The following is a 23,529-nucleotide window of genomic DNA, read 5'->3' as shown; positions in this document are numbered from 1 at the left end:
GGGCACGGTCTCTATTATCCTGTCCTTTACACCTGCATTTGGTACTTTCTATATACAGTGTGTCCACCCATATCCTGTGCTCCGCCATTAACTTGAGAATGGCGGCAGCTATAGGCATAGAAGTGGTGTCTAGGTATAGTAAAGTAGCCATGCGCTACGCAATGAAACTACCCATAGCGCCACCTGGTGGAAAACAACGGTGTTAGCATTTTTATCTCAAAAACGGAACGAGAGAGAAAAAAAGTGAATATAGGTGGTTTCATTGTGTAGCGCATGACTACTTTTACTATACCTAGACACCACTTCTATGACTATAATACATGGCTACTTTACTCTACCTAGACACCACTGCCTACTTTTTAGTACAGCACTAATCATGACAATAGGACACCACACACATACTAAAAAGAGACATTATATTCTGACTCTACCTCCCCCGGGATCAATTTTTCCGCAGACGTTCTATACCAGCCCCCGATAGTCAATCAGAGCCATCACCTGGGGTATATTATATTATAGGATTTTAATTTGGCAATCTGTAATAAAAAATACTGTATACACGACGGTGACGTTGAAGGGACAGAAAATCCTAATCCAGGTTCAGGTCCTTGGAGACGAGATCTTCCTCCACGTTCTCCAGCGCCCACTGATGTTCTGTGATCTCCATGGCTTCCCACTCGGCCTAAACAAGATGGAAACCATCACAGGGTGAAATCTCGCCACGATACACCTCCCAAGAAGACGGGGACGTCTCCTTTGTGTCCTCACGAGAAGAGGAGAAGGAGCCATACATGAGATTGGTGGAGAAGGTATGGATGTTCTCCATAGAGATCGGGTGACCTTACAAGGTTCCTGGGTGTACTTACTTTAAAGGCCTTGTTGGTGTCTGGGGGGACGGCCATAGCGGCTCCTGACATCTGGTCCTGCATGATACGGCTCTGGTCAGCAGCTGGAGGGGAGGGGGGCAAACACAAACCCAAAAAGTCACAGACTGAAGACTCCATAGCAAGAGGCTACCACCTTTACATCACCAGTGGTTCAAAAACTACAAGTCCCAGCATGCCCGGACTGTCTCTGCCCCTGCTGGGAGTTGTAGTTTGATAGATTCCACACATCAGGCTTTTGCCATCAGGCACAATCCGGAAAAACACAGATCCGACGTCTGTTGCTGACAAATCCGTTTTTCACCCGTAGACTTCCATTAGCACCGGATGGCCTTGCGTTCCATCCTGCTTTCGCCAGATCCGGCAAAAAAACGTATCGCATCAGACCCGGCGCTGTACAACGTGTTTTATAATGGAAGCCTATGGACAGCGTAATCCGGCATATGGCTGAATCCAACGACAAATCCGTTTTTTTGACCTGCGCATGCTCCGTATCACAATGGATCCGTCAAACGGAAGGCACGCAAGGAGAAAACAGAGGCGACGGATCCGTTTTTTTGCTGAATCCGTCACATTAGTTTTTTTTTGTTTGCCGGATTGTGCCTGATGGCAAAAAAAAGGTGTGAAAGCCGCCTAAGGCCATGTGCGCACGTTGCGTAATTGCATGCAGTTACGCTGCGATCTGCACCGCAGCGTAACTGCATGCGTCCTGCGTCCCCTGCACAATCTATGAAGATTATGCAGGAGACGTGCGCACGTGGCGTATTAGAGCGCAGTGCTTTGGCTGCTGCCCGAAGCGCGCGTTCTAGGAAGTGACATGTCACTTCTTTCCTGCGCTCTGCCGGCAGCCCCTGCTCTGTCTATGGCAGAGCGCATGGAATCGGCTTTATTTTTTTTTCACCACGGACATTTTCTGCAGCGATTGGAAGCGCACGTGTGCTGTTCAGATCGCTGCAGAAATTTCTGCACTGACTGTACGCAGCGTGCGCACAGCCTAAAGCAAATCCTGTAATCTGGGAAAAGTGCTATTGCAGCAATTCCCCAGGAGGTGGCGCTGCACTCTTAGGCTATGTTCACACTAGAAAAGTGATTTTTCTTAAGAAATTTCTTAAGAGATTTCTTAAGAGTGAAGGATTAGTGCACCTGCGTTAAAAAACGCACCAAAAACGCACCTGCGTTTTTGCCGCGTTTTCGGTGCGTTTTTGGTGTGTTTTCGGTGCGTTTTTACCGCTGGTTGCTCCCTGCGTTATTGTGCCAATTATCTATGGCAAATAACGCAGTTAGCTGCAGAAAAGAAGTGACTGCTCATTCTTTTTCTTAAGAAAATTCTTTCAGTAGATTTTCTTAAGAAAAAAACGCAGCGTGCGCACAGCAAATTTTTTTTGCCATAGGTTTGGCTGGGGAATGTCTGCAGAAAGGTTACAAGAATTTCTCAAGAAATTTCTGCAGCAAAAACGGACCAAAAACGCAGGTAAAAAACGCAGTGTGTGAACATAGCCTAAGGCTGCTTTCACGTTTTTTTTCCGTGAGGTACAATCCGGCGAAAAACTGATGCGACGGCTCCGGCAAAAAAAGGATCCGTTGCATAAGTTTTTCCATGCGGACCGTCTGTTTTTTCACGGATGCAGCTTGATACTGAGCATGCGCAGTGCAAAGAAAAAAAACCGCATCCGGCGTCCATGAGCTTGCATTGTAAATCGCGCGATGCGGTTTCTTTGCCGTCCAAAAAAAAGTGCCAGGCAACGTTCCATCCGGCCGCCGCATCAGCTAAATATGCCGCATCCGGCAAGGCCATGCGGCACAATACGGCGCTAATGCAAGTCTATGCGGGGGAAAAAACAACGGTTGCGTTTTTTCTGCAGAGCGCCATATTGTGCCTGACAGCAAAAATCGGATGTGTGAGAGCCGACTCAAAAAGGGGTTGTCCAGTAAAACATATTAATCACCTATCCTCATTTCTAAAGGGGGGGATAAAAGTTTCCCGCTGTGCTGATTGGTGGGGGTCCAACGGCATGACGTGCACCAATCACAATATCCCTTAGCCGGTAGTATTACCCCTTTAAATACGATATTACCTGTGAGCTCAGACGCTGTCTACATTCCTATATGAGATGGACAGGGGGCGCTCTATGCCCCACTTGGGTCCAGGCAGACATGACTGCCATTGTGTCGGAGGATTCTAAGTCTCAAATTTGGATCAACCTCATCCAGGTCTACATAAGCATGATTTCTTTCAAAACCAGCACCACCCCTGACCATAGGTTGTGTCCGGTATTGCAGCTCAGCTCCTGAGAATTGACTAGGGCCGGGCTGCAGTACCTCTCACAACCTGCGTGCAGGGGTGGCGCTGGTTTTAGTCGCCCCAGGTCAGATATTCAGTTCTGGGCACATCTATAACTCACCGTTGTCCTGTCCCAGGATCAGTGTGTACATGCTCCTCAGGCCAAACACGTTCAGGAAATACCAGGAGGCAGAACTGACCCTAGAAGGAACCCGTAGATTAGAGCTACTGACTATGAAGCAGGACGCAGGGTCAGCGAGCAGACGGTATACGTACCAAGACGCGTCCAGAGACTCCAGCTCAATGCCCCGCTGTAACATGGGCTTGAATCGCAGCGTCAGGGGGAAAGGAACCTTTGCTGGAAAGACAAAAGGTGCAAAGGTCTTCACACCCGTACTACACATCATAACGGGAACCTTTAAGAATAACCGAATGATAAAAGTGTGAAAACCATTATTATATCTCACTCCCCGGCCGAGATATCAGCAGTAGATGTTACAGGCCGAAGCCTGAGGCTCCACTACTGAGACAAATCTGGCCTGGATGGTGGCCGCCATGTGTGACCGGTGATTTTTCCCCCCTCAGTGGTGCAGCCTCGGGATTTGGGCCAGACAGTTGAAATCCTTAATCTCAGAGTGACCACAAGAGATTAGGAACTGGTTTTCACTGTTTCGATTGACACAAAAGGGACTTCGTGAATTGGAGAAGTTGAGGAGACTTAAGGTCCAGTCACACTAAGCAACTTACCAGCGATCCCAACAACGATAGGGATCGCTGGTAAGTTGCTAGGAGGTTGCTGGTGAGATGTCACACTGCGACGCTCCAACGATCCCACCAGCAACCTGACCTGGCAGGGATCGCTGGAGCATCGCTACACGGGTTGCTGGTGAGCTCACCAGCAACCAGTGACCAGCCCCCAGCGCCGCGTGGAAGCTGCTGCGCTTGGTAACTAAGGTAAATATCGGGTAACCAACCCGATATTTACCTTGGTTACCAGCACACGGAGCTACACGTGCACAGAGCAGGGAGCAGCGCACACTGAGCGCTGGCTCCCTGCTCTCCTAGTTACGGCACACATCGGGTTAATTACCCGATGTGTACTGCAGCTACATGTGCACAGAGCAGGGAGCAGCGCACACTGCTTAGCGCTGGCTCCTTGCTCTCATAGTTACAGCACACATCGGGTTAATTAACCCGATGTGTGCTGCAGCTAAATGTGCAGGGAGCAGCGCACAATGCTTAGCGCTGTCTCCTTGCTCTCCTAGTTACAGCACACATCGGGTTAATTAACCCGATGTGTGCTGCAGCTACATGTGCACAGAGCAGGAGCCGGCACTGACAGTGAGAGCGGAGGAGGCTGGTATCAAAGGTAAATATCGGGTAACCAAGGACAGGGCTTCTTGGTTACCCGATGTTTACATTGGTTACCAGCCTCCGCAGAAGCCGGCTCCTGCTGCCTGCACATTAGTTGTTGCTGTCTCGCTGTCACACACAGCGATCTGTGCTTCACAGCGGGACAGCAACAACTAAAAAATGGCCCAGGACATTCAGCAACAACCAACGACCTCACAGCAGGGGCCAGGTTGTTGCTGGATGTCACACACAGCGACATCGCTAGCAACGTCACAAAAGTTGTTCGTTAGCAGCGATGTTGCTAGCGATGTTGCTTAGTGTGACGGGGCCTTTACTGGTGACGAGACTTACTGGTGACGAGACTTACTGGTAAGGAAACCGGAGAAGGCCCAGTTGATCCAACCTCCGATGAGGATCATGGGGAGGACGTTGGTGAGGTTGCCCTTCATCATCTCTGTCATCATGGAGGGATCTGAGCATTGGTAGAAAGAGAAGGTGAATGAGGTGACTGTAATGGGGGCCGGTCCCGGGGGTGGGCGCTGAGGCTCCTGCACCCACCCGTCATTGGGTTCTTCTGCGTCACTTTCCTCTTGGTTTTCTTGAAGAAGCCGCTCTCTGCGTCGTTAAAGTAGAACTTCCTCATGAGAAAGGACTGTGGACAAAAGAGAAGAGCAATCACAACCACGGTGGTGACTGGCAGCGTCCAGCCAGGCTTCCACACCTCACTGAGCTGCTCTTCAGTATGGAGACCCCCGATCATGGCCCCTTACTCCCATCCGTGCACCACATCCATGGGGCAGCACCTCTGAGATTCAGGCCCCCAATCACCATCGACGTCAATCTACAGTTCACCGATTCTGAACAACAGCCAAAACGCTCTGATCAGCTGGAATATGGAGCCTGAATAATGCGATTCCTCCCCGTGCGAAGGGCTAGGACCACTGCACACACCAAAAATCCACCACAGAACCCTCCATATACCGGGAGCGTCACCCCCCCCCCCCCCCCCAAGAGCCTGCGTACACCGGGAGCGCCCCCCTCCACAAGAGTTCGCGTACACCGGGAGCGCCCCCCCCTCCACAAGAGCCCGCGTACACCGGCAGCGCCCCCCACAAGAGCCTGCGTACACCGGGAGCGCCCCCCCCCCACAAGGGCCCGCGTACACCGGGAGCACCCCCCACAAGAGCCCGCGTACACCGGGAGCGCCCCCCCCTCCACAAGAGCTCGCGTACACCGGGAGCGCCCCCCCCCCTCCACAAGAGCTCGCGTACACCGGGAGCGCCCCCCTCCACAAGAGCCCGCGTACACCGGGAGCGCCCCCCCCCTCCACAAGAGCTCGCGTACACCGGGAGCGCCCCCCCCCCCCTCCACAAGAGCTCGCGTACACCGGGAGCGCCCCCCTCCACAAGAGCCCGCGTACACCGGCAGCGCCCCCCTCCACAAGAGCCCGCGTACACCGGCAGCGCCCCCCACAAGAGCCTGCGTACACCGGGAGCGCCCCCCCCCCCCACAAGGGCCCGCGTACACCGGGAGCACCCCCCACAAGAGCCCGCGTACACCAGGAGAACCCCCCCCCCCACAAGAGCCCGCGTACACCGGGAGAACCCCCCCCCCGAGAACCCCCCCCCCCACACAAGAGCCCGCGTACACCGGGAGCGCTTCCCACAAGACCCTCTGTATTCCGGGAACGTCCCGCGGGACCCTCTGTATTCCGGGAACGTCCCGCGGGACCCTCTGTATTCCGGGAACGTCCCGCGGGACCCTCTGTATTCCGGGAACATCCCGCGGGACCCTCTGTATTCCGGGAACGTCCCGCGGGACCCTCTGTATTCCGGGAACGTCCCGCGGGACCCTCTGTATTCCGGGAACGTCCCGCGGGACCCTCTGTATTCCGGGAACGTCCCGCGGGACCCTCTGTATTCCGGGAACGTCCCGCGGGACCCTCTGTATTCCGGTAACGCCCCGCAGGAGCCGGCGTATTCCGGTAACGCCCCGCAGGAGCCGGCGTATTCCGGTAACGCCCCGCAGGAGCCGGCGTATTCCGGGAACGTCCCGCGGGACCCTCCGTATTCCGGGAACGCCCCGCAGGAGCCGGCATATTCCGGGAACGCCCCGCAGGAGCCGGCATATTCCGGGAACGCCCCGCAGGAGCCGGCGTCCTCACCTGTTTCGGGATGTACTTCCCATTCTCTCGCAGGATTCGGCTTCGGATCAGCACCTGACTGGGGAAGAAGGGACACACTGTTAGGGAGGGGGGGAGCGGGGGAGGGGAGAGCGACACCTCATGGGCCACAGAACTAAGTGACACCAGAGCAGAACACTGATTGGCCGGATACAGATCACATGACACAAGGAGGCGGGGCCACACAGGGCTATGCAGCGCCCAGACTCCGGGGCCGCACCTGTCACTGAGCGGCTCCAGCTCCGGCTTCTTCTCGCCCTGCAGTAGCCGGGTCACGTGATGCCTCAGGAGGCCGCTGAGAAACGTGATAAACACGATGGGTAACACAACCCACAGCCGGATACTGGAGTCCAGCAGCAGCTCCGGAGTCGCCATCTTGCCAGGCAGGTCACAGTGGAAAAGAAGGGAACACTTCCGGTTCGTTACTTCCGCCAGAGTCAAACATGGCGGCTCCTGTGTCTGATATGTCACTTCGGGTCATGTGACTGGAGGAACGCAGCGTGACGTCAGAGCCTGCGCGGTGTCGGCGGCCGGGGCTGCTCCGGACATGGAGGAGAAGGTGCTGAAGTACGAGGCGTTCGTGAGCGACACTCTGCAGCGGGACCTGAGGTGCGCACCACGTGACTGCAGGCCCCACGTGACCGGCTACACACGTGACTGTCAGAGACCAGGGGTCACGCCCACAAGGAGCAAGTGTGCCTTCCCCAGTATATGCAGAGCCCCCCGTATACAGTGTGACCAGACAGAGCCCCCCGTATACAGTGTGACCAGAGAGAGACCCCCGTATACAGTGTGACCAGACAGAGCCCCCCGTATACAGTGTGACCAGAGAGAGCCCCCCGTATACAGTGTGACCAGAGAGAGCCCCCCGTATACAGTGTGACCAGAGAGAGCCCCCCGTATACAGTGTGACCAGAGAGAGCCCCCCGTATACAGTGTGACCAGAGAGAGACCCCCGTATACAGTGTGACCAGAGAGAGCCCCCCGTATACAGTGTGACCAGAGAGAGCCCCCCGTATACAGTGTGACCAGAGAGAGCCCCCCGTATACAGTGTGACCAGAGAGAGACCCCCGTATACAGTGTGACCAGAGAGAACCCCCGTATACAGTGTGACCAGAGAGATCCCCCCCGTATACAGTGTGACCAGAGAGAGCCCCCCGTATACAGTGTGACCAGAGAGAGCCCCCCGTATACAGTGTGACCAGAGAGAGCCCCCCGTATACAGTGTGACCAGAGAGAACCCCCCGTATACAGTGTGACCAGAGAGAGCCCCCCGTATACAGTGTGACCAGAGAGAGCCCCCCGTATACAGTGTGACCAGAGAGAACCCCCCGTATACAGTGTGACCAGAGAGAGCCCCCCGTATACAGTGTGACCAGAGAGAGCCCCCCGTATACAGTGTGACCAGAGAGAGCCCCCCGTATACAGTGTGACCAGAGAGAGCCCCCCGTATACAGTGTGACCAGAGAGAGCCCCCCGTATACAGTGTGACCAGAGAGAGCCCCCCGTATACAGTGTGACCAGAGAGAGCCCCCCGTATACAGTGTGACCAGAGAGAGCCCCCCGTATACAGTGTGACCAGAGAGAGCCCCCCGTATACAGTGTGACCAGAGAGAGCCCCCCGTATACAGTGTGACCAGAGAGAGCCCCCCGTATACAGTGTGACCAGAGAGAGCCCCCCGTATACAGTGTGACCAGAGAGATACCCCCCGTATACAGTGTGACCAGAGAGAGCCCCCCGTATACAGTGTGACCAGAGAGACCCCCGTATACAGTGTGACCAGAGAGAGCCCCCCCGTATACAGTGTGACCAGAGAGAGCCCCCCGTATACAGTGTGACCAGAGAGAGCCCCCCGTATACAGTGTGACCAGAGAGATCCCCCCGTATACAGTGTGACCAGAGAGATCCCCCCGTATACAGTGTGACCAGAGAGATCCCCCCGTATACAGTGTGACCAGAGAGATCCCCCCGTATACAGTGTGACCAGAGAGATCCCCCCGTATACAGTGTGACCAGAGAGATCCCCCCGTATACAGTGTGACCAGAGAGAGCCCCCCCGTATACAGTGTGACCAGAGAGAGCCCCCCCGTATACAGTGTGACCAGAGAGAGCCCCCCGTATACAGTGTGACCAGAGAGAGCCCCCCGTATACAGTGTGACCAGAGAGAGCCCCCCGTATACAGTGTGACCAGAGAGAACCCCCCGTATACAGTGTGACCAGAGAGAGCCCCCCGTATACAGTGTGACCAGAGAGAGCCCCCCGTATACAGTGTGACCAGAGAGAGCCCCCCGTATACAGTGTGACCAGAGAGAGCCCCCCGTATACAGTGTGACCAGAGAGAGCCCCCCGTATACAGTGTGACCAGAGAGAGCCCCCCGTATACAGTGTGACCAGAGAGAGCCCCCCGTATACAGTGTGACCAGAGAGAGCCCCCCGTATACAGTGTGACCAGAGAGAGCCCCCCGTATACAGTGTGACCAGAGAGAGCCCCCCGTATACAGTGTGACCAGAGAGAGCCCCCCGTATACAGTGTGACCAGAGAGAGCCCCCCGTATACAGTGTGACCAGAGAGAGCCCCCCGTATACAGTGTGACCAGAGAGAGCCCCCCGTATACAGTGTGACCAGAGAGAGACCCCCGTATACAGTGTGACCAGAGAGAGCCCCCCGTATACAGTGTGACCAGAGAGATACCCCCCGTATACAGTGTGACCAGAGAGAGCCCCCCGTATACAGTGTGACCAGAGAGACCCCCGTATACAGTGTGACCAGAGAGAGCCCCCCCGTATACAGTGTGACCAGAGAGAGCCCCCCGTATACAGTGTGACCAGAGAGAGCCCCCCGTATACAGTGTGACCAGAGAGAGCCCCCCGTATACAGTGTGACCAGAGAGATCCCCCCGTATACAGTGTGACCAGAGAGATCCCCCCGTATACAGTGTGACCAGAGAGATCCCCCCGTATACAGTGTGACCAGAGAGATCCCCCCGTATACAGTGTGACCAGAGAGATCCCCCCGTATACAGTGTGACCAGAGAGATCCCCCCGTATACAGTGTGACCAGAGAGAGCCCCCCCGTATACAGTGTGACCAGAGAGAGCCCCCCGTATACAGTGTGACCAGAGAGAGCCCCCCCGTATACAGTGTGACCAGAGAGAGCCCCCCCGTATACAGTGTGACCAGAGAGAGCCCCCCCGTATACAGTGTGACCAGAGAGAGCCCCCCGTATACAGTGTGACCAGAGAGAGCCCCCCGTATACAGTGTGACCAGAGAGAGCCCCCCGTATACAGTGTGACCAGAGAGAGCCCCCCGTATACAGTGTGACCAGAGAGAGCCCCCCGTATACAGTGTGACCAGAGAGAGCCCCCCGTATACAGTGTGACCAGAGAGAGCCCCCCGTATACAGTGTGACCAGAGAGAGCCCCCCGTATACAGTGTGACCAGAGAGAGCCCCCCGTATACAGTGTGACCAGAGAGAGACCCCCGTATACAGTGTGACTATAGAGAGCCCCCCGTATACAGTGTGACTATAGAGAGCCCCCCGTATACAGTGTGACTATAGAGAGCCCCCCGTATACAGTGTGACCAGAGAGAGACCCCGTATACAGTGTGACCAGAGAGACCCCCCGTATACAGTGTGACCAGAGAGAGACCCCCCGTATACAGTGTGACCAGAGAGAGACCCCCGTATACAGTGTGACCAGAGAGAGACCCCCCGTATACAGTGTGACCAGAGAGAGACCCCCGTATACAGTGTGACCAGAGAGAGACCCCCGTATACAGTGTGACCAGAGAGAGACCCCCGTATACAGTGTGACCAGAGAGAGACCCCCGTATACAGTGTGACCAGAGAGAGACCCCCGTATACAGTGTGACCAGAGAGAGACCCCCGTATACAGTGTGACCAGAGAGAGACCCCCGTATACAGTGTGACCAGAGAGAGCCCCCCGTATACAGTGTGACCAGAGAGCCCCCCGTATACAGTGTGACCAGAGAGCCCCCCGTATACAGTGTGACCAGAGAGCCCCCCGTATACAGTGTGACCAGAGAGCCCCCCGTATACAGTGTGACCAGAGAGCCCCCCGTATACAGTGTGACCAGAGAGCCCCCCGTATACAGTGTGACCAGAGAGCCCCCCGTATACAGTGTGACCAGAGAGCCCCCCGTATACAGTGTGACCAGAGAGCCCCCCGTATACAGTGTGACCAGAGAGCCCCCCGTATACAGTGTGACCAGAGAGCCCCCCGTATACAGTGTGACCAGAGAGCCCCCCGTATACAGTGTGACCAGAGAGCCCCCCGTATACAGTGTGACCAGAGAGAGCCCCCCGTATACAGTGTGACCAGAGAGAACCCCCGTATACAGTGTGACCAGAGAGAGCCCCCCGTATACAGTGTGACCAGAGAGAGCCCCCCGTATACAGTGTGACCAGAGAGAGCCCCCCGTATACAGTGTGACCAGAGAGAGCCCCCCGTATACAGTGTGACCAGAGAGAGCCCCCCGTATACAGTGTGACCAGAGAGAGCCCCCCGTATACAGTGTGACCAGAGAGAGCCCCCCGTATACAGTGTGACCAGAGAGAGCCCCCCGTATACAGTGTGACCAGAGAGAGACCCCCGTATACAGTGTGACCAGAGAGAGACCCCCGTATACAGTGTGACCAGAGAGAGACCCCCGTATACAGTGTGACCAGAGAGAGACCCCCGTATACAGTGTGACCAGAGAGAGACCCCCGTATACAGTGTGACCAGAGAGCCCCCCGTATACAGTGTGACCAGAGAGCCCCCCGTATACAGTGTGACCAGAGAGAGCCCCCCGTATACAGTGTGACCAGAGAGAGCCCCCCGTATACAGTGTGACCAGAGAGAGCCCCCCGTATACAGTGTGACCAGAGAGAGCCCCCCGTATACAGTGTGACCAGAGAGAGACCCCCGTATACAGTGTGACCAGAGAGAGACCCCCGTATACAGTGTGACCAGAGAGAGACCCCCGTATACAGTGTGACCAGAGAGAGACCCCCGTATACAGTGTGACCAGAGAGAGACCCCCGTATACAGTGTGACCAGAGAGCCCCCCGTATACAGTGTGACCAGAGAGCCCCCCGTATACAGTGTGACCAGAGAGAGCCCCCCGTATACAGTGTGACCAGAGAGAGCCCCCCGTATACAGTGTGACCAGAGAGCCCCCCGTATACAGTGTGACCAGAGAGCCCCCCGTATACAATGTGACCAGAGAGAGCCCCCCGTATACAGTGTGACCAGAGAGAACCCCCGTATACAGTGTGACCAGAGAGAGCCCCCCGTATACAGTGTGACCAGAGAGATCCCCCCGTATATAGTGTGACAGTGCCCACCCCCCATATTCGGTGTCTGGTTGGGTTCTCCCCATATTCGGTGTCTGGTGGCTTCTCCCCCATATTTAGTGTCGGGGTGGGTGCTCCCCCATAGTCGGTGTCGGGGTGGGCTCTCCCTCATATTCGGTGTCGGGGTGGGTTCCCCCCATAGTCGGTGTCGGGGTGGGCTCTCCCCATATTCGGTGTCGGGGTGGGCTCTCCCCATATTCGGTGTCGGGGTGGGTTCTCCCCATATTCCGTGTCGGGGTGGGTTCTCCCCATATTCCGTGTCGGGGTGGGTTCTCCCCATATTCCGTGTCGGGGTGGGTTCTCCCCATATTCCGTGTCGGGGTGGGCTCTCCCCATATTCGGTGTCGGGGTGGGTTCTCCCCATATTCGGTGTCGGGGTGGGTTCTCCCCATATTCGGTGTCTGGTTGGGTTCTCCCCATATTCGGTGTCGGGGTGGGTTCTCCCCATAGTCGTGTCGGGGTGGGTTCTCCCCATAGTCGGTGTCGGGGTGGGTGCTCCCCCATAGTCGGTGTCGGGGTGGGTGCTCCCCCATAGTCGGTGTTGGGGTGGGTGCTCCCCCTTATTCCGTGTCGGGGTGGGTGCTCCCCCATAGTGGGTGTCGGGGTGGGTGCTCCCCCATATTCGGTGTCGGGGTGGGTGCTCCCCCATAGTCGGGGTGGGTGCTCCCCCTTATTCCTTGTCGGGGTGGGTGCTCCCCCATAGTCGGTGTCGGGGTGCAGGCTCATGCAGTGTTGGCTCTTTCCTCTCGCAGGCGAGTGCTGGAGAATCGTGACAGTGTGTATGAGAAGATCAGCCAGTACCTGCAGCTGAAGAGCGTCATCCAGAGGCTGAAGGTGCGGGGTTAACCCTGTGTGTTAGTCTTCTGTAGCTCGGTGGTGGTTACACTTGTTGGCGCCCCCTGCTGGTGGTCCGGAGCAGGGATGACCCCCGTGTTCCCCTTTCTGTCCCCGCAGGAGTTGGATTCGGGGCCCCTCCAGACACAGGTGGACCTGGGCTGCAATTTCTATGTGAATGCGGAGGTGTGAGTGACCAGCGCGGCCCCCCAATCTCCTGCCCCCCGGGCCCCGCTCTCCCGAGGTCTCGCTCCTTGTCTGATCCTTACTCCTTGTTTCCCTCCTCAGCCCGGACTCCTCCAGGATCTTTGTGGCTTTGGGCTTTGGCTTTTTTGCGGAGCTGACGCTGGAAGAAGCTCTCGGGTTTATTGAGAAGAAGAGTAAGATGCTGACGGAGTAAGAGGAACCTGCACTTGTCAATAAAAGCCGCCATCGTGTAGCCAGAATACACCCGCCATCTCTGCTGTTCTTCCTGTGTTTTATCTAGTCTTCTCCTATCTGATCCAGCTTGATCTAATTAAGTCTTGCCTGGGGAATTGTAAGGCTATGTTCACACAGGGCCAAGTCCAGAACCGCAGGGGCCCAAAAGTACCTGGATCCAGCACTCGAGTAATAAAGAAAGAAAAAAGTAAAGCAAGCGCGCTATACTTTACCAGTCTACGGCTGTACCTGCTCCCACCGCCCCTTCTACTTCCAGGGCCGCTCATTAGCCTCATGCATATTCACTGCTTTCCCCGCCCACCAGCGTCTATGATTGGTTGCAGTCAGACGAGCCCCCAGCCTGACTGCAACCAATCACAGACCCGGTCTGTGGGTATCTAATATATAAAACTGTGTGTGTGTGTGTGTGTGTGTGTGTGTCCGGGATTGGCATCCGCACTATCACAGCTACAGTCACAAAATTTTGCACACTCACACTTCTAGACCCTGAGAGCGTTATAGGCTATGTTGTGAGGCGAAATTGTAACCCCGCGCTTTACAGTTATTCGCCAAAAAACCTGCCTCCATTAAAGCGAATGGAGCTGGGAGCCACAGTGCAGCCAGAACTTCAGAAGAATGCGCAGCCACGCCCTTATATGAAACTAGAAGGTGGCCGGATTCTACGCATCGGGTATTCTAGAATTTACGTATTGTGTAGTTCATGTATGATTTTTGTTATATATATATATATATATATATATATATATATATAGGTGTTGTTGTGTGTAGTTACCAAGTGTTTGTGTAGGGGCTGTACATGTTCTGGGTGTTGTCTGGGTGTGACGGGGGGTGAGAGCGGTGTTGTTTGTGTGTTGCGTTGTTTGTGGAGCTCTGTGTGTCTGTAGCGTTGTGTGTGTGTGTGTGTATGTTGCGCGGTTTGTGTGGGTGTGGTGTGTTTTGGGGGGGTATGTTTTGTGCAATGTGTGTGTTGTGCGGTATGTGCGTATATTTATGTATGCCGCGGTGTTTGTGTGTTGGGTGTTGTGTGTGTGTGTGTGTGCAGCGTTGTCTGTGTGTGGGTGGGTGTCTGTGTATGGCGGTGTTTGTGGTTCCCTGTGTGTGTGTGTGTGTGTTTGGGGGGAGGTGTGCACCTCCCATCGTGCTCCATCCCCCATGCTGCGCACCCCCCATCGTGCCCCATCCCCTATGCTGCGCATTCCCCATCGTGCTACATCCCCCATGCTGCGCACCCCCCATCGTGCTCCATCCCCCATGCTGCGCACCCCCCATCGTGCTCCATCCTCCATGCTGCGCACTCCCCATCGTGCTACATCCCCCATGCTGCGCACCCCCCATCGTGCTACATCCCCCATGCTGCGCACCCCCCATCGTGCTCCATCCCCCATGCTGCGCACCCCCCATCGTGCTCCATCCGCCATGCTGCGCACCCCCCATCGTGCTCCATCCGCCATGCTGCGCACCCCCCCATCGTGCTCCATCCTCCATGCTGCGCACTCCCCATCATGCTCCATCCCCCATGCTGCGCACCCCCCATTGTGCTCCATCCGCCATGCTGCGCACCCCCCATCGTGCTCCATCCGCCATGCTGCGCACTCCCCATCGTGCTACATCCCCCATGCTGCGCACTCCCCATCGTGCTACATCCCCCATGCTGCGCACCCCCCATCGTGCTACATCCCCCATCGTACTACATCCCCCATGCTGCGCACTCCCCATCGTGCTACATCCCCCATGCTGCGCACTCCCCATCGTGCTACATCCCCCATGCTGCGCACTCCCCATCGTGCTACATCCCCCATGCTGCGCACTCCCCATCGTGCTACATCCCCCATGCTGCGCACCCCATCGTGCTACATCCCCCATGCTGCGCACTCCCCATCGTGCTACATCCCCCATGCTGCGCACCCCCCATCGTGCTACATCCCCCATGCTGCGCACCCCATCGTGCTACATCCCCCATGCTGCGCACCCCCTATCGTGCTCCATCCCCCATGCTATAATAGTTCTCCTATTATACTCAGAGAGGAGTATAATAGGAGGACTGTAATAGGAGGAGTGGTCCTGGGGGGGGAGGAGTATAATGCCGGCTCCCTGCACATGTGTACCGGGAGCCGGTGAACGCTGGTAACTATGATACACATCGGGTAACTAAGGGACCTTAGTTACCCGATGTGTATAATGGTTACCAGCGTTCACGGCCTCCGTTAAGATCCCAGCATCGCAAGGTTATGTCTGGCGCTGCCGGGATCCTGACGGAGCCGGTGTAGAAGCAAGCGATATCCCAGGATGTTGTGAGTGTGTGGATGTGATGTGTGAGGTGTGTGTGAGAGTGAGTGTGAGGTGTGTGTGTGTGTACTCACCTGGGAATCGGGGCTCCGTGTCAGTTGGGCCAGAGCGAGCGTGCATTGCGTGAGGGGGGCGGGGCCTGCAGAGAGCCGGGGCAAGAGGCCAATCCGTGTGGGGGGGCGGGGCCATGGCGAGCCCAGCGGCCAATCAGCTTTGTGTCACCGTAAGGACACAATTTTGGAGCATGACAGACAGACAGACAGAATAAGGCAATTATATATATAGATGTTGGCATGTCACAATGCAGCCAGGGAAAGAGGCAGACACAGACAGGGTAAGAAACAGACATAGAGTAAGAGACAGACACAAAGAGACAGACTGACAGGGAAAGAGACAGATAAAGGGAAACAGACAGGGAAAGAAAGGGTAAGAGACAGACAGAGGGAAAGAGACAGACAGGGAAAGTGACAGATATAGATAGACAGACAGGGAAAGAGATTGAGACAGAGAGATATATACAGAGCGGGAGACAGACAGAGAATGGGAGAGAAACAGAGAGACAGTTACTATCCCGGTCGTTAATACATTCTATTTATACATTCTATCCCGGGAATGTTAATACATTCTATTTATACATTCTATCCCGGGAATGTTAATACATTCTATTTTGTTACCAACAGTTATTAACCCGGGTGAAGCCGGGCAGTACAGCTAGTCGTAAATAAATTTAAAAAATGGCATAGGGTCCCCCCATATTTTGATACCTAGCACAGATAAAGCCCACGGCTGCGGCCCCCAGCCCTGCGCTTATCTTGGCTGTTTTTTTTTATTATTTAAATAAATCATTTAAAAAGACAGCGTTCGGTCCCCCCCAATTTTAATACCCAACCAAGATAAAGCCGACAGCTGGGGGCTGGTATTCTCGGTATCTGCGAGTCCACCCATCACTAGGGTTAAAAACCAAGACAAAACCACTGAAAACAATGGACATGGAAGCAGCAAAAACCAGGGCGGCCACAAAACCTTCAGGAACGCTCCGCAGGTGTGTGCACATGAGATCTCTCTAACCACATAGACACTGCTGGGACTGTGAAGGCAGAGGTTTATTAGCATGGATTTGCATAAAACCAAGGCAAAAATCATGCTAAAAATGCCCAGTGTGAACATAGCCTTAGAAAGATGTGTCCAGGCTAGTCTTGTCTCAGCTACATTTGTCCAGGCTGATCTTCTTTAATCTAGAAGTGTCCCAGGCTAGTCTTGTATAATCTAAATGTGTCCAGAGTAGTCTTGTCTAATCTAGATGTGCACTAGGCTAGTCTTGTCTAATCTAGATGTGTCCAGACTAGTCTTGTCTAATCTAGATGTGCACTAGGCTAGTCTTGTGTAATCTAGATTTGTCCCAGGTTAGTCTTGTCTAATCTAGATGTGTCCAGACTAGTCTTGTGTAATCTAGATTTGTCCCAGGTTAGTCTTGTGTAATCTAGATTTGTCCCAGGTTAGTCTTGTCTAATCTAGATGTGTCCAGACTAGTCTTGTCTAATCTAGATGTTTCCAGACTAGTCTTGTCTAATCTAGATGTGTCCAGACTAGTCTTGTCCAATTTAGATGTGTCCAGACTAGTCTTGTCTAATCTAGATGTGTCCAGACTATTCTTGTCTAATCTAGATGTGTCCAGACTATTCTTGTCTAATCTAGATGTGTCCAGACTAGTCTTGTCTAATCTAGATGTGTCCAGACTAGTCTTGTCTAATCTAGATGTGTCCAGACTAGTCTTGTCTAATCTAGATGTTTCCAGACTAGTCTTGTCTAATCTAGATGTGTCCAGACTAGTCTTGTCCAATTTAGATGTGTCCAGACTAGTCTTGTCTAATCTAGATGTGTCCAGACTAGTCTTGTCTAATCTAGATGTGTGCAGACTAGTCTTGTCTAATCTAGATGTGTGCAGACTAGTCTTGTCTAATCTAGATGTGTGCAGACTAGTCTTGTCTAATCTAGATGTGTCCAGACTAGTCTTGTCCAATTTAGATGTGTCCAGACTAGTCTTGTCTAATCTAGATGTGTCCAGACTATTCTTGTCTAATCTAGATGTGTCCAGACTATTCTTGTCTAATCTAGATGTGTGCAGACTAGTCTTGTCTAATCTAGATGTGTGCAGACTAGTCTTGTCTAATCTAGATGTGTGCAGACTAGTCTTGTCTAATCTAGATGTGTGCAGACTAGTCTTGTCTAATCTAGATGTGTGCAGACTAGTCTTGTCTAATCTAGATGTGTCCAGACTAGTCTTGTCTAATCTAGATGTGTGCAGACTAGTCTTGTCTAATCTAGATGTGTGCAGACTAGTCTTGTCTAATCTAGATGTGTGCAGACTAGTCTTGTCTAATCTAGATGTGTCCAGACTAGTCTTGTCTAATCTAGATGTGTCCAGACTAGTCTTGTCCAATTTAGATGTGTCCAGACTAGTCTTGTCTAATCTAGATGTGTGCAGACTAGTCTTGTCTAATCTAGATGTGTCCAGACTAGTCTTGTCTAATCTAGATGTGTGCAGACTAGTCTTGTGTAATCTAGATGTGTCCAGACTAGTCTTGTCTAATCTAGATGTGTGCAGACTAGTCTTGTCTAATCTAGATGTGTGCAGACTAGTCTTGTCTAATCTAGATGTGTGCAGACTAGTCTTGTCTAATCTAGATGTGTGCAGACTAGTCTTGTCTAATCTAGATGTGTGCAGACTAGTCTTGTCTAATCTAGATGTGTGCAGACTAGTCTTGTCTAATCTAGATGTGTCCAGACTAGTCTTGTCTAATCTAGATGTGTCCAGACTAGTCTTGTGTAATCTAGATTTGTCCCAGGTTAGTCTTGTCTAATCTAGATGTGTCCAGACTAGTCTTGTCTAATCTAGATGTTTCCAGACTGTCCAGACTAGTCTTGTCTAATCTAGATGTGTCCAGACTAGTCTTGTCTAATCTAGATGTGTCCAGACTAGTCTTGTCTAATCTAGATGTGTGCAGACTAGTCTTGTCTAATCTAGATGTGTCCAGACTAGTCTTGTCTAATCTAGATGTGTGCAGACTAGTCTTGTCTAATTTAGATGTGTCCAGACTAGTCTTGTCTAATCTAGATGTGTCCAGACTAGTCTTGTCTAATCTAGATGTGTGCAGACTAGTCTTGTCTAATCTAGATGTGTGCAGACTAGTCTTGTCTAATCTAGATGTGTGCAGACTAGTCTTGTCTAATCTAGATGTGTCCAGACTAGTCTTGTCCAATTTAGATGTGTCCAGACTAGTCTTGTCTAATCTAGATGTGTGCAGACTAGTCTTGTCTAATCTAGATGTGTCCAGACTAGTCTTGTCTAATCTAGATGTGTGCAGACTAGTCTTGTCTAATCTAGATGTGTCCAGACTAGTCTTGTCTAATCTAGATGTGTGCAGACTAGTCTTGTCTAATCTAGATGTGTGCAGACTAGTCTTGTCTAATCTAGATGTGTGCAGACTAGTCTTGTCTAATCTAGATGTGTGCAGACTAGTCTTGTCTAATCTAGATGTGTGCAGACTAGTCTTGTCTAATCTAGATGTGTGCAGACTAGTCTTGTCTAATCTAGATGTGTGCAGACTAGTCTTGTCTAATCTAGATGTGTGCAGACTAGTCTTGTCTAATCTAGATGTGTGCAGACTAGTCTTGTCTAATCTTGTGTGCAGACTAGTCTTGTCTAATCTAGATGTGTCCAGACTAGTCTTGTCTAATCTAGATGTGTCCAGACTAGTCTTGTCTAATCTAGATGTGTCCAGACTAGTCTTGTCTAATCTAGATGTGTCCAGACTAGTCTTGTCTAATCTAGATGTGTCCAGACTAGTCTTGTCTAATCTAGATGTGTCCAGACTAGTCTTGTCTAATCTAGATGTGTCCAGACTAGTCTTGTCTAATCTAGATGTGTCCAGACTAGTCTTGTCTAATCTAGATGTGTTTCTCAAGTGAACAGAATTTTTCTTTTTGCAGAATTAGTGAAAATCTGACCAAAGATGCTGCAAACATAAAGGCCCATATCAGACTGGTTTTGGAGGTGAGACCCCCGGGGTGTTATCGGGGGACTGTAGATGTGGATGTGTGAATTGACCGTCCGGATATGGCTTAATAGTCTACAAGCCGCCCGGCACCAGCCCCATCATTAGGAATCACCCCCTGAATGAGAAGAATATATCTGGGTGTCCTAAATATACCCGTTATGTCTGCACATCGTGTGCACAGGGCCGATCCCCCCACATCATTCCTTTCCACAAGCCCACCAGATAATAGGAGTAATGGGGCGGCCCCGGACCCTCACCATCTCATCACAATGATGATTTTTTTTCTTTTTACAAGGGTCTACGGGAATTGCAGGATCTGCCCAATGAGCCAGTGACTGAGTGATGGTCGTCCGCAGGACCCCATACACCCAGAATGATGGAGACGTGACAGAGGAGACCAATGAGCACATATCTGTATGATCACAGCAGGCGGCCGCCGGTGTCACTGTCCTCATACACTGCAAACGGTTTATTATCAAAGAATTGGAAAATAAACTTAGATTTTTTTGTACAGATTTTGATTTCACATTACTGATCCTGAGTTACCACCTGTATTATACTCCAGAGCTGCACTCACTATTCTGCTGGTGGAGTCACTGTGTACATACATTACATTACTGAACCTGAGTTACCTCCTGTATTATACTCCAGAGCTGCACTCACTATTCTGCTGGTGCAGTCACTGTGTACATACATTACTGATCCTGTGTTACCTCCTGTATTATACTGCAGAGCTGCACTCACTATTCTGCTGGTGCAGTCACTGTATAGATATATTCCATTACTGATCCTGAGTTACCTCCTGTATTTTACTCCAGAGCTGCACTCACTGTTCTGCTGGTGGAGTCACTGTGTACATACATTACATTACTGATCCTGAGTTACCTCCTGTATTATACTCCAGAGCTGCACTCACTATTCTGCTGGTGCAGTCACTGTGAACATACATTACTGATCCTGAGTTACCTCCTGTATTATACTCCAGAGCTGCACTCACTATTCTGCTGGAGCAGTCACTGTGTACATACATTACTATACTGATCCTGAGTTACCTCCTGTATTATACTCCAGAGCTGCACTCACTATTCTGCTGGTGCAGTCACTGTGTACATACATTACTGATCCTGAGTTATATCCTGTATTATACTCCAGAGCTGCACTCACTATTCTGCTGGAGCAGTCACTGTGTACATACATTACTGATCCTGAGTTACCTCTTGTATTATACTCCAGAGCTGCACTCACTATTCTGCTGGTGCAGTCACTGTGTACATAAATTACATTACTGATACTGAGTTACCTCCTCTATTATACTCCAGAGCTGCACTCACTATTCTGCTGGTGCAGTCACTCTGTACATACATTACTGATCCTGAGTTACCTCCTGTATTATAATCCAGAGCTGTACTCACTATTCTGCTGGTGCAGTCACTGTGTACATATATTACATTACTGATCCTGAGTTACCTCCTGTATTATACTCCAGAGCTGCACTCACTATTCTGCTGGTGCAGTCACTGTGTACATACATTACATTACTGATCCCGTGTTGCCTCTTGTATTATACTCCAGAGCTGCACTCCCTATTCTGCTGGTGCAGTCACTGTATACATACATTACATTACTGATCCTGAGTTACCTCCTGTAGTATACTCCAGAGCTGCACTCACTATTCTGCTGGTGCAGTCACTGTGTACATACATTACTGATCCTGAGTTACCTCCTGTATTATACTCCAGAGCTGCACTCACTATTCTGCTGGTGCAGTCACTGTGTACATACATTACATTACTGATCCTGAGTTACCTCCTGTATCATACTCCAGAGCTGCACTCACTATTCTGCTGGTGGAGTCACTGTGTACATACATTACATTACTGAACCTGAGTTACCTCCTGTATTATACTCCAGAGCTGCACTCACTATTCTGCTGGTGGAGTCACTGTGTACATACATTACATTACTGAACCTGAGTTACCTCCTGTATTATACTCCAGAGCTGCACTCACTATTCTGCTGGTGCAGTCACTGTGTACATACATTACTGATCCTGTGTTACCTCCTGTATTATACTGCAGAGCTGCACTCACTATTCTGCTGGTGCAGTCACTGTATAGATATATTCCATTACTGATCCTGAGTTACCTCCTGTATTTTACTCCAGAGCTGCACTCACTGTTCTGCTGGTGGAGTCACTGTGTACATACATTACATTACTGATCCTGAGTTACCTCCTGTATTATACTCCAGAGCTGCACTCACTATTCTGCTGGTGCAGTCACTGTGAACATACATTACTGATCCTGAGTTACCTCCTGTATTATACTCCAGAGCTGCACTCACTATTCTGCTGGAGCAGTCACTGTGTACATACATTACTATACTGATCCTGAGTTACCTCCTGTATTATACTCCAGAGCTGCACTCACTATTCTGCTGGTGCAGTCACTGTGTACATACATTACTGATCCTGAGTTATATCCTGTATTATACTCCAGAGCTGCACTCACTATTCTGCTGGAGCAGTCACTGTGTACATACATTACTGATCCTGAGTTACCTCTTGTATTATACTCCAGAGCTGCACTCACTATTCTGCTGGTGCAGTCACTGTGTACATAAATTACATTACTGATACTGAGTTACCTCCTCTATTATACTCCAGAGCTGCACTCACTATTCTGCTGGTGCAGTCACTCTGTACATACATTACTGATCCTGAGTTACCTCCTGTATTATAATCCAGAGCTGTACTCACTATTCTGCTGGTGCAGTCACTGTGTACATATATTACATTACTGATCCTGAGTTACCTCCTGTATTATACTCCAGAGCTGCACTCACTATTCTGCTGGTGCAGTCACTGTGTACATACATTACATTACTGATCCCGTGTTGCCTCTTGTATTATACTCCAGAGCTGCACTCACTATTCTGCTGGTACAGTCACTGTGTACATACATTACTGATCCTGAGTTACCTCCTGTAGTATACTCCAGAGCTGCACTCACTATTCTGCTGGTGCAGTCACTGTGTAATCTAAAGCTTTCCTCCCTTTATAAATAGGCATATTTGGTGTCGCTGCGTTGCCACAAAGAGAAAAAAACCCTCTAAATACTAGGAAAAAAAAGATGCGGTGAAAAAAAAGTGCAAAAAAAAAAAGGAAAATTGCCTGGTCCTGAAGGGGTTACAGCGGTAATGCGGCGCCTCACGTTGACGGACTCGCTTCTGCCTGAATACCAAATGGCTCGAGGTGTTAATTAATGGCGCAAAACGGATAATGGCCGACGAGACAATCCTCGAAGGCTTCTTATGAACGTCTGTGGTCAGATGAGAGTGGCGGCAGAAGGGTTAAAGGGCGCTTTGCTCTAAAAACGAGAAGGAAGGGTTAATCCGCCCCTCGCCTCTCCGTTGGCACGGCTTTCTCTCTTGTTACCATGGCGACGAGGCCTTGCTGCTGCCATTCAGAATGGAGCCTCTGCACACAAACAAGTGGCGATGGTGAATGTGAGGGGCGCCCGTCACCAGAAACGCGGCCGCCACACGGGGAAGGAGGGGGGGGGCGGGTTTTGGGTTTAACCCCTTCCTTGCCAGGCCCGCATCAGCACCCCCCCGAGGCGATCTCTGCTCAGATGTCCAAAAATATAAAGGTTTATATGAGCCCCTCCTTTTCCAGAAACATTAAAGAAAAATCCCGCATTTGGAATTATCCCCTCATGGTGAAACGGAAAAAAAAAATGGCGGAATTGCTGGGTTTTTTTCAGTCAGAAGGGTTAGGCCGGGATTGGTTGCCCATAGCAACTGCTGCACGTTTCCTCGAACACCAAGGGAGACAAGGGGTTAAATC

The 23,529-nt window shown here is 51.8% G+C and overlaps 2 protein-coding genes across 2 annotated transcripts; one reads left to right on the top strand and one right to left on the bottom strand.

Annotated features, from left to right (window-relative positions):
• Nucleotides 1-504: 504 nt before the first annotated feature.
• On the bottom strand, nt 505-7,113 carry LOC142251591 (ER membrane protein complex subunit 3-like). Its single transcript, XM_075324543.1, has 8 exons — nt 6,921-7,113; nt 6,683-6,740; nt 5,077-5,170; nt 4,886-4,990; nt 3,442-3,523; nt 3,287-3,366; nt 867-949; nt 505-682 (listed from the first exon to the last, which is right to left on the bottom strand). The coding sequence occupies exons 1-8, from the start codon at nt 7,073-7,075 to the stop codon at nt 590-592; spliced, it is 750 nt and encodes a 249-aa protein (XP_075180658.1). The 5' UTR covers nt 7,076-7,113; the 3' UTR covers nt 505-589.
• A 49-nt stretch (nt 7,114-7,162) lies between these two features.
• Nucleotides 7,163-20,197, top strand: UXT (ubiquitously expressed prefoldin like chaperone). Its single transcript, XM_075324544.1, has 6 exons — nt 7,163-7,309; nt 12,816-12,897; nt 13,018-13,085; nt 13,186-13,293; nt 19,615-19,678; nt 19,978-20,197. Exons 1-6 carry the CDS (start codon nt 7,248-7,250, stop codon nt 20,023-20,025), a joined length of 432 nt encoding a protein of 143 aa, XP_075180659.1. The 5' UTR covers nt 7,163-7,247; the 3' UTR covers nt 20,026-20,197.
• The last annotated feature ends 3,332 nt before the right edge of the window (nt 20,198-23,529 follow it).

The sequence above is a fragment of the Anomaloglossus baeobatrachus genome, chromosome 9, assembly GCF_048569485.1.
Source record: "Anomaloglossus baeobatrachus isolate aAnoBae1 chromosome 9, aAnoBae1.hap1, whole genome shotgun sequence".
Taxonomy (NCBI): domain Eukaryota; kingdom Metazoa; phylum Chordata; class Amphibia; order Anura; family Aromobatidae; genus Anomaloglossus; species Anomaloglossus baeobatrachus.
The sequence above is the reverse complement of the archived record's forward strand: the minus strand, read 5'-3'. Positions and strand labels throughout refer to the sequence as shown.

Excerpts from the sequence above, each read along its gene's own strand:
- UXT (XM_075324544.1), top strand. The coding sequence starts at position 7,248 with ATGGAGGAGAAGGTGCTGAAGTACGAGGCGTTCGTGAGCGACACTCTG. Across the intron at positions 7,310-12,815 it reads ACTCTGCAGCGGGACCTGAG|GCGAGTGCTGGAGAATCGTG; the intron begins GTGCGCACCACG and ends TTCCTCTCGCAG. Across the intron at positions 13,294-19,614 it reads AAGAGTAAGATGCTGACGGA|AATTAGTGAAAATCTGACCA; the intron begins GTAAGAGGAACC and ends TTCTTTTTGCAG.
- LOC142251591 (XM_075324543.1), bottom strand. The coding sequence starts at position 7,075 with ATGGCGACTCCGGAGCTGCTGCTGGACTCCAGTATCCGGCTGTGGGTT. Across the intron at positions 5,171-6,682 it reads GGAAGTACATCCCGAAACAG|TCCTTTCTCATGAGGAAGTT; the intron begins GTGAGGACGCCG and ends TTTTGTCCACAG. Across the intron at positions 950-3,286 it reads GATCCTGGGACAGGACAACG|CTGCTGACCAGAGCCGTATC; the intron begins GTGAGTTATAGA and ends CCTCCCCTCCAG.